At 38.1% G+C, this 11,437-nt stretch overlaps 1 protein-coding gene across 1 annotated transcript in view; it reads right to left on the bottom strand.

Moving 5' to 3' along the window:
• The window catches only part of Dnah14 (dynein axonemal heavy chain 14), a 394,744-nt gene that overhangs the window by 286,099 nt on the left and 97,208 nt on the right, over nucleotides 1-11,437 (bottom strand). The window contains 1 exon segment of the mRNA XM_012513730.1: nucleotides 2,788-2,978. Within this exon segment, the coding sequence (XP_012369184.1) occupies nucleotides 2,788-2,978 (191 nt within the window).

The raw sequence follows: 11,437 nt of genomic DNA, 5'->3' as shown, positions 1-11,437 counted from the left end.
TTTAATCCATTTTGACTTTAGTTTAGTGCATGGTGATAGACCTGGGTCAAGTTTTAGTTTTTGGCATATAGAGAGCCAGTTTTCCAGCACCATTTGTTAAAGAGGCTCTCTTTCTTCCAATGAGTATGTTTGGCCCCTTTGTCAAAGATAAGATGGCTGAGTGTGTTCGTAGTGGCCTCAGCATCTTCTAATCTATTCCATTGATCCTCAGGTCTATTTTGTTGCCAGTACCATGCTGATTTTATGAGATGTATTGACTTATGATTGACATGTTATTTACCTGTTGTAGTTTACTCCTTTTTCTCCTGAGTTTAATTGCTTGCCCTATTTAGTTGGTTGCTTCTGATCTCATCCGTAGAGTTCTGATCATTTTGGTCTCTCTCTAGAATATCTTTGAGGAGCCTCTGTAGGGTTGGCTTTGTCATCATGAAATTCTTTAGTTGTTCCTTTTCATGGAAGCATTTCACTTTTCCATCAAACTTGAAAGAGAGTTTTTCAGGGTATAGTAGTCTGGGTTGGAATTTTTTTCATAGAGGACTTGAAGTACTCTGCTCCTTGCTCTTCTTGCCTTCATGGTTTGTGAAGAGAAGTCGGCCATAATTCTGATGGGTTTTCCTTTGAATGTGATTTGCTTCTTTTCTCTAGCGGCTTTCAGTATATTATCCTTGTGCTGGATTTCTGGGTTCTTGACTATTATATGTCTCAGTGTGTTTTCAATTGGGATGAGGTTACTTGGCATTCCGTATACTTCGGTTACCTGAATGTCAGATTGTTTCCTCATATATGGGAAGTTTTCTATTCCTTCTGCCCATATTTTTTTAATGTCTTTTGTATTGACTCCTTCTTTCTCATTGATACCTATTAGTCTCACATTGTTCTTCTTTGTATCGTCTTGCAAATGATAAATTATTTTTTCCTGCATCGTAGCTGTTTTTAAGCGATCTTTTCTTACCTTTTCACTAGCTGCACCAGCGTCTTCAAGATCTGAAACTATTTGTCTTCACTTTCACTCAAATGGTTTTGCAAGCCTGTGATTGAGATTTTAAATTCCTGTATATCTCTTTGACTCTGCTTCATGCGATCTATTTCTTTCCTGTATTGCTCATTCAAGGAATCCGCCATTTTTCTAATCTCCTATTTTTTTTTAAATCAATGTCTTCTTTAGAAGCAGTTATTAATTATTTTACTGCAGAGTTTTTTTGAGATTGGGTTTCCTCCCTATGTTTCTGTAGTTGATTCTTTACTTCAGATGCTTTGAATTCAGAGAATTTTTTTTATTTCACAAAAGAATTCCGCTCTGATTTCCTCTATAATTTTCTGCTGTTGTTTATACTATCAACGCTATTAATTCATACATTTGGGCTGAGCTAGTGTCCTCTGCACTTGTTCTGGGTGGTCACTGGGTTTCCTCCATATGTTTCTACATTTGATTCACTGCAGATGCTATTAATTCAGGGATTTCTTTTTTCATTTCTGATCTGAGTTCCTCTATACCTTTCTGTAGTTGTTTCTTTATTTCAGAAGCTATTGATTCATTGATTTCAGCTGTGTCATTCCCAATTTGTTCTGTGTCAGTGTCCCTTGCACTTGTTATGGGTGGGCTTGGGATCTGAGACTGCATTTTGTTCCTTCTCATTGTCATTTTGTGTAGCACTGTCTTCTGACCTTTGTTGTAGAGCTTTGTTGCAGTTATAACCTTAGCACCTACTGAAATTCAGGTGCAGATCTACAAAATTCTGATTTATCCAGCTGTGCCTGGCTTGTGTCTGGCTGCTGTGCTCAGCTCCTTCCTGTTGTCACCCTTGGGAGTGAGCCTGTTGTGCTCCTCTGGCAAGATGTTCTGCTCCTGGACTAGCTGGGTGGTTCTGTCCCCTACTCTCTCTGCAGGGATTACAGCTGCAGGGTTTCACCCCAGGCCTGTATGCCAGGCCTGTGCTGAGTCTGGAGGGCACAAGGTGGAGTAGTGGGGAGAGGAAGCTCTCCCACACACTCACCGGGCCTGGGATAAGTCTGGATCTGGGTGTCCCCAGAACATGGCAGAAATTCTCACTGGTCGGGCAAGGTGGGGGGGGGGGTGCTGTGGAGTGGTTGGGGTGCCCAGAGGGGCTTGAAGGGAGTCTCTGCCATGCTGCCCCTGGGCTTGGAACAGCTGGTTCTGCTGGTGCAGTGTAGCCAGAAGCTCTCCTATCGACTCACCGGGCCTGGGCTAGGACTGGATCTGGGGGTACTCAGAATGTGGCAGAAATTCTCTCTCGGCAGGTGGGGTGGGGGGGTGCTGCAGAGTGGTGGGTGGGTCCCAAGGGGGTGGAAGAGGGTCTCACCCATGCTGTGCCTGGGCCTGGACAGGCAGGTCCAGCCTACTCAGGGTAGCTGGAAGCTCTCCCATACACTCACCAAGCTAAAATTGATACTAAGTAGGCATTTTAAATATAATACCAAGTTGTTGGCAGGACTATCTTAACATGCTCTTAATTTTTTTCATTTAATATAGAATGGGACCCAGTAGTTTTGATTTTTCCATTCTTATGAAATTTTATCTTTACACAAGTGGCATTATTAAATAATGAATTTTTTGCATAGGAAACCAGTATTACTATTTTCTAACCACCTAGTTGGTAACTGCATAGTAGTCTGTGTTTTACTTCTAATAAACATAACCTTCTATTACCTGTTACATATTAATGTGCTCTTACTTTCCCATACACCATATTCTTAGCCAATTTATTTGCCTACTTAAAATAGCCCCTCTGTAATGTCAATCTGTTTTTCCACACTATATCTATATACCTTGAGGGCTAGAAGACTGTCCACTGTACAGTTGATGTCCAGGGAAACTGACTTTCCCATGATTTCCTGCAGTGCCTCCCAGTGCCTTGGCTTGAGGCAGGGGTTTCCCAGTGCTATGATGATGGGCACCTCTTGCTTAAAATCTGTCACTGATCGTTTAAGATGCATTACCACTTCATTTTTAGGTAAACCTGCAAACATCAAAGAACCAGGAGGTGTATTTTTAACCAAGCTAATTTTTTAAAGAGAATACAAATTAGAATTAAAACAGTGGGGGCCTGCCCATTAGCTCAAGTGTTTAAGTGCCTGCTGAAACAAAGCAGTCAGGCTCAGGATGCTGTGGTTCAATCCCCTCATCCTCAAGCCAAACCAGACCTGCCCTGAAGGCATCCTGAATGCTCCCCACACAAAAAAAAACCTACCAGAATTAAAACAGAAAAAATTACAAGTGATACAGAATTTCACTTAGCAAAGTCATATGAATTTCATAGTATTTGTTGTAATACACAATGTTGTCTTCCAATCAGTTACTCCTATTACCAGATATATGCATGTAAAAGTGAATTAAGAATGAAAAAATAAAGAAGTGATTTTTTAAAGAAATTAAGAGAAAAAGTACAAACAATTGAAAAGAGGAGACAGAACAAATTACTATCTGCTCCTTCCACAGACAGTAGAAATGCACAGTACAGTTGTCCAAACCATCCTGCTTACATACAAATATCTTTCCCCCTTCACACTCTTGTCCTTATCAACTCAGTTAACTCTTTCCTTTTGAATAAGTTCATTCCCTTTTCCCAGTATCTATTGTACCCTTCAGATTCCATTTTCTCTTTCAAGTTCTCACACTAAGAGGACAATATAATGTTTGTACATGTGCTTCTTGTTTATTTCACTAAAGAGTATATTCTCTAGTTGCATCCATTTGCCAACAAAAGACTCAAATTTATCCTGTTTTGTAGCTGAATAATACTCTATTGTGTAAAAATATCACATCTTCTTTATCCATTTTTCTTTTGCTGGGCATCTGGGTTGTCTCCAGGATTTAGCTATGACAAATTATACTGCTACAAACATAGGTGCACATATTTCGCTGTGTTATGAGGTTTTCGGTTCTTCTGGAAAAATACCCAGGAGGAGAATAGCTGACTTCAATAGGATCTCCAATCCTAACTTTTTAAGGAATCTCCACACTGATTAACCAAACTAATTTTTAAAGTAAGATATTTTTCTTTAAAATTTGATAATTAATGTAATACTGATTAATTATATTAATAATTAATGTAATAGCTTATTAGCCTACATTATAATGTAAAATAAGGGAGCCTTATTAATATGACTCTTCCATATGAGTCTACTAGTGATTTAAGCAAAGAAAAGTAGTTCTCAGAATGACTGAAACCAAAGACTGTCAGAGTCATCTGAAAAATATGGTCCAGGGATGGCCAGCTCCCATACAGCTTTTTACTGAAAAGACAGATATACAGACAGATGGAACACACACATATATATTCAGGAGACTAGTATAGGGCTGAAGAGATGGCTCAGCGGCATAAATGCCTGCCTGGCAAGCACAAGGTCCCTGGTACTGCATGCCATGCCAGCCCTGGAACCTCAGGCATGCCATGCCTGCTCCAAAACAGGTGTGGTTGTCTATAATTCCAGCACTAGGGAGGCTGAGACATAGAATTATTATGAGTCCAAACTGCATAGCAAGACCCTATATAAAAAAGAAGAAGAGGAGGAGAAAGGAGGAGTAGGAAGAGAAGGAGGCAAAGGAGAAAAAGATTAATATAGTAATATAGTTCTAAATTTTTCCAAAGTTAAGAAAAGCACCAAGAGAAAAAAAAAATCCACCATTGTTATCATTATCTGGCATTTAACAATGCCCGAAATGTAGGTGACAACTCTGCCATATACTATCACTAGTCTGTGTTCTGGCATTTAACAACTATGGAGGAAAAGGTCTCAAAGACCTTTCCACGGAGAGACACAGCAATGGAGGGGAGCAGTAGGTGTGAAGGACTGCACTAGCTGGTGGTGAGTGCTGAAGGCTTTATCATCATGTGCTTGCATGAAGCATTTTGGAGAGGGGCCCACTGAGCTCAGAACTCAGAGCTGCTGCTCTCTCCATTGAGTGACTCCTAGCTAGCCTCAGGTCCAGGGAAGGTATAGTGATGGCTGCAGGCTGCCACAGGGTACAGGCTCACTGAGATTATTCACTGAGCTGCCAAGAAGCTACTGCCGGCATTTTGGGGATCAATCAACATGGATTGGGACTCTGTCTCCACACATTGTTTATGAGGGACAGCAGAGACAAACGGGGAAGTGTACATTTTTTTTTCTCTCCTGCTGGGTTTTGTTGTTGTTGTTGTTGTGTTTTTTGTTTGTTCATTTGTTTTCTCAGACACAGACAGGTAGAATGGATCAAGAAGCATGATCCAACAATATGCTGCATACAAGAAACACATTTAATTAAAAACAAAATTCATACATTGAAAGTCAAAGGATGGAAAACAATACTCCGTGTGACAGGAGCTAAAAAAAAAAAAAAAAAAAGCAGGCATAGCTATTCTATTTACATAAAAGTGAATTTCAAGCCAAGGCTGATTAAGAGAAATAAAGAAGGTTACTACATTTTTGTAAAGGGAACAATCCAAGAGAAAGAGATATGGGGTCTGGGGAGATGGCTCAGTGGAATAAGTGCTTCCCTGGCAAGCTCAAGGGTCTGAGTTCAATCTCCGGTTCTGCCAAAAAAAAAAAGAACATGAGGAAGAGATAACATGGCAATCATTAATATATATGCAACAAATACAAGTATACCCAACTATATAAAATATAAAATATTGATGGCATGAAAAATCAAATAAGCATTAAAACAACTGTATTGGGGGACTTAAATCCTGCACTGTCACAAAAAGACAGATCAACTAGACAAAAAAATCAATGAAATAACAGAACTGAACCAAACTTTTAAAGAAATGGATTTAGTAGTTGTCTTCAAAGTGTTCCATCCCATAACATCAGAATACACATCTTTCTCAGAATTCTCCAAATTAAATCACATACTAGCTCATAGAACATGCTCAAGTAAATAAGCAAATGCAAAGAAATTGAAAATATCCTGTGCAAGTTATGAGATCATAGTGCAATGAATTGGAAATTAAAGGACAAAAAAATAACCCCACAAGGACTTCATGAACACATGGAAATTAAATAGCACCCTCCTGAACAACCAATGGGTCACAGTGAAATTAAAAGACATTAGACGGCCTTTCGGTCCTCTCCTGAGTGAGAGCAGACTGGGGGGCCCTGAGCTCAGTAATAAACGGCTTTCCAAATTCCAAAAAAAAAAAAAAAAAAAAGACATTAGACAGTTTCTACAATTAGGTGATAATGACAATATCACATACCAGAACTTATGAGACACAATGAAAGCAGTGCTAAGAGAAAAATTTACAGCAGTGAATACCTATGTCAGGAAAATAAGCTTTTCTTCTTCCAGTTCCAGCTGCTTGGCAGCTGTGGTTTACAGTGCAGTTATAGCCAAGTCCAAGAACCACACCACGCACCAGTCCCAAAAATGGTACAGAAATGGCATCAAGGAAGCTTGGTCACAAAGATACAAATCTCTAAAGGGGGTAGATCCCAAGTTCCTTAGGAACATGCATTTTGCCAAGAAGCACAAGAAGGGCTTCAAGTGGATGCAAGCAAACAACACCAAGGCCATGAATGCACATGCCAAGGCTATCAAGGCTCTCATCAAGCCCAAGGAGGTCAAGCCTAAAATCATTCCAAAGGAGTTAGTCACAGGCTTGCTCGACTTGCCTAGGTTGCCCACCCCAAGCTTGGGAAGCGTATTCATGACTGCATTGCCAAGGGTCACAAGCCTTGCCAGCCAAAGGTCCAGGGTCCAGCTTCTACTCCAACCAAGGCCCAGGCTCCAGCTTCTACTCCAACCAAGGCCCAGGCTCCAGCTTCTGCTCCAGCCCAGGCTCCCAAAGGTGCCCAAGCCCCCGTGAAGGCTCCATAGTAAAAGCCTCTTATCTGCTAATGTAAAAACAAAAGGACTGGTGTGATCCCTGGGGGTATCTGTGGGGGCTGGTGTCCTCCTGTGCTCTTTGTACAAATAAACCTGAGGTAGGAAAATAGAGCAAGTACAAATAACCAATCTAATATTGTACCTTAAACTTCTAGAAAAAGAAGAGCAGACTAAGCCAAAAGTTCATATGGGGGAAAAAATCATAAAGATCAGAGCAAAAAATTAATGCACTGGATACTAAAAGAACAATACAAAGAATCAATGAATTGAAGAGTTGGTTCTTTCACAGATTAAATAAAGTCAACAGACCAGGGCTGGGGAGATAGTTCGGTGGTCTAAGCACATGCCTAGCAAGTGCAACAATCCAGGTTTGGTCCCTGGCACCACATGCCATGCTGGCCTCAGAACTCTGAGCATGCCATGTCAGCCACTTAAACTGGGCATGATGGCACACACCTGTAATCCCAGTGTGGGGGAGGCTGAGATGGGAGGGTTACTATAAGTCCAAGCTGCGTAGCAAGACCCCATACCAAGTAAGTAAATGATTTTTTAAAAATCAACAAACCCTTAGCCAAGCTTATCAAAAAAAGAATCAAATCCACACAATTGGGAATGAAAAGGGTAAAGTCACAAAGGACCCTGTAGAAATGCAGAAGATCATCTACATTTACTTTAAAAACTTTATTCTAATAAGATGAAAAATGCAGGAAAAATGGACACATTGCTAGATACATATAAATTACTAACGCTGAACCAAGAAGATATAAAAATCCTAAATAAACCAATATCAGTCAATGAAATTAAAGACCTGATTAAAAACCTACCAACAAAGAAAAGTCCAGGCCCTGATGGATTCACTGCTGAATTCTACAAGAAATTTAGAGAACACTTAACACCAATACTTCTCAAACTCTTTAATGAAATCGAAAGGGAAGTAATACTCCCAAATTCATTCCTGTGGCAAGTATTACCCTAGTACCAAAACTAGAGAAGCACCCAACTGAGGAAGTGAATTACAGGCCAACCTTCCTAATGAGCAAAGATGCAAAAATCCTCAATAAGATACTAGCAAACAGAATAGAGCAAATCATCAAGAAGATTATATATTATGATCAAGCAGGATCCATCCAGGTATGCAGAAATTGGTTAACATGCATAAATTAATAAAAGTAATATACCATTATAAACATAGACAAGAACAAAAATCATATGATCGTATCAATAGATGCAGAAAAAGATTTTAGCAAAGTCAGCATCCATTTGTGATAAAAATCCTACAGAAAATTGGAATAGATGGTCTTTACCTCAACCTGATAAAAGCTACATATGACAAGCCAACTGTCAACATCACACTAAAGGGACAAAAACTGCAAGCTTTCACTCTCAAATCACAAATAAGACGAGAATGTCTACTGTCTCCACCCTTATTCAACATAGTCCTGAAAACTAGTCAGAGAAATTAGACAAGAGAAAGAAATAAAAGCAATAATGATAACAAAGGAAGAAGTTGTATTATCAATACTTGCAGATGACATGATATTCTACATAGAAGCCCCCAAACACTCTACTAAAAAGCTGCTAGATTTAATAAACAAATTTAGCAGGGTAGCTGGGCACAAAGTCAACATGCAAGAGTCAATGTCCTTCCTATACACAAATAGTAAACTCACCGAGAGAGAAATTAGAGAAACCATACCTTCCACAATAGCATCCAGAAAAATGAAATACATAGGAACCAATCTAACAAAGGATATAAAAGACCTCTATGTTGAAAACTATAATATTCTTGAAAAGAAAATTGAAGTGGATATCAGCAAATGGAAGAATATCCCTTGCTGTTGGGTAAGGAGAACCAATATAGTAAAATGGCTATACTTCCACAACTGTTATATGGATTTAATGCAATTCCAATGAAAATTCTAATAGTATATCTCACTAAATTAGAGAAAACAATCTTAAAATTCACTTGAAACCAGAAGAGACCTAGAAGAGCAAAGACAATTCTGGGCAACAAAGGCAAGTCAGGGGGCATCACAATCTGACTTCAAATTATACTATAAAGCTATGGTGATTCAAAAAGAAGAAAAACAAACAAACGAAAAAACAGCATGGTACTGGCAAAAAAACCACAACATATTCAAAGATCAGTGGAACAAACTAGAAGTTGTAGAGACAACTCCAGACATTCAGTCACCTTTGGTACTGTATTTGATAACAGTACCAAACATTCACTAGAAGAAAGATAGCCTCTTTAATAAACGGTGCTGAGAAGAACTGATACTGCACATACCAAAGATTAAAACTGGACAAGTTTCTTTTACCATGCACTAAATTAAATTCAAAATGGATCAAAGATCTAAATATTAATACAGAAACATTAAACATGCCAGAAGATAGAATAGGTAAAATTCTCGAAGACCTTGGTGTAGGCAAAGACTTTATGAATTAAAGTGGAACCATCACAAAGAATCAACAACTGGGATCTCATTTTATTAAGAAGCTTTTGCACAACAAGAGAAATCACCAACAGAGTGAAGAACAACCCACTATGTGAAAAAATGTTTGCCAGATGTTCCTCAGACAAAAGAATACTATCAAGAATGTATAAAAGACTAAAAATACAAAATAAAATATTGGACCTCCAAAATTTAATGACACAATCCAAAAATAAGTATTGGAGATGAATGCATATTTTTAGATGAAAAAATATAAACAGCAAACAAATATATGAAAAAATGTTCAACATTATTGGTCATTTGAGAGATGTAAATTAACACAACACTGAGATTCCATCTTACCCCAGAAAAAAATGACATCATCAAGAAATCAAACAATAACAAATGCTGGTGAGGCTGCAGGGGAAAAAAGAACCCTTCTCACTGTTTGTGGGAGTGTAGACTGATACAATCAATCACTATGGAAATCAGTGTGGAGATTCCTCAAAAACCTAGGATTGAAGGTCCTTTGAACCACATATTTCCCTTCTGGGTATCTTCCCAGAAGATTAAAAACATCTCACCATAGAGATATATGTGCACCAATGTTTACAGCAGCAGAGTTTGTAATATCTAGCTCTTGGACACAACCCAAATGCCCATCTATTGAGGAACAGATAAAAAAGATGTGACCTTTTTATATAATAGCATTTTACTCAGCCATAAAGAAGAATAAACTGGAGATTTTTACAGGTAAATGGAAGCAACCTGAGATCATACTCGTAAGTGAAATAAACCAGATGCAAATGTATGAACATTGTATTATCTCCTTAGGGTAAGAATGGGAAAGAGTAAATAATATCCCAAATGTACAAAATATATTATATAATGGCCAAAAAAACTTCAAAAGGAAAAAGAAACTGGATTGGGGGAATAGAAAAAAAAATAAGGGAAAAGCAAAAGGGAAAAAATATATATGATAGTTAAGATAGGTATACTACTACTTTCTCTTAGTTCATTGAAAAGATAGGATTGTGCTAAAATTGTTTGAATAAACACCAGCCAGATAGCTCAGCAGATTAAAGCACCTGCTTACGCAGACACAGGAACCAGGGTTCGATCCCCAGTGTGCCATGCTGGCCCTGCCCCCCGGGTGCACTGAGAGGACAATTGAGACTGGGAGTGATGGCATGCCTGTAATTCCAGCACTTGGGAGACTAAAAACAGGAGAATCACCACAAGTCCAATTTGTGTGGTGAGACCCTGTAGACCCTGTACTAAATGCATAAAAAAATAAAATTGTTTGAATAATTAAATGCTGATATCTTGTAGTCTGAGTAACTAATGTAAAGATAAGAATGTGCAATATATTAATCATTGTTACCCTCATACATTGTTTCGGAATTTTGTTTTTGTTCTTTTTTCCTTTAAAATAAAGTGAATAAAATCTGTCAAAAAACTAAAAATAATCTCTACCCACAATCTTGAAAAACTAGTTTACACATTTACACAGAGGAGAGTTTTTTATAAAGCTACACTGAATAGGAAGATATTGGGCTGGGGAGATGGCTCAGTGGAATAGGCGCTTCTCTGGCAAGTGCAAGGGCCTGAGTTCAATCCCTGGTTCTGCCCCCACAAAAAAGCTATTTTTCTGGTTAAATACAAGATGGAAAATTAAAAAAAAAAATAAACACACACAAATAAATAAATAAATGTAAGATGGAAAGAATAACTTTGGGTTTTACTAATTTCAGCTTTGGCAATGAACAGATTTTTACCTGGAAAACTATAAGAAAAAGTACATTTTGTCAGCTGGTTGCTATATATATGGTTCTCTAAAACATGTATATGGCAAAATATTGAGAAAGAACGCATACAATGAATGTTATGGTAAAGCAGTAAGACTATGATTTTCCACAACTTGTGTGTGTGTGTGTATGTTTCTAAATAGTTTGCAAAAACTAAAAATGTTTTCTTTTTTTCCATAATTTTATTGAGAAATAAATAGCAATGAGACAATTTCAAAGGAAATTAATTGGTAGGACAGTTCCAATAATTAACACACTGCATACTGCCCTCCTAGTGGTTATTTGTTTTACAAGATGCAGACATGATATCCTATTTACAAACACTATTAGAACAAATCCCTCTATTCCTTGAATTAAGAGAATGT

The sequence above is a fragment of the Octodon degus genome, unplaced genomic scaffold (assembly GCF_000260255.1).
Source record: "Octodon degus isolate 3935 unplaced genomic scaffold, OctDeg1.0 scaffold00017, whole genome shotgun sequence".
Taxonomy (NCBI): Eukaryota; Metazoa; Chordata; class Mammalia; order Rodentia; family Octodontidae; genus Octodon; species Octodon degus.
This window is presented reverse-complemented; position numbering and strand designations above follow the sequence as displayed.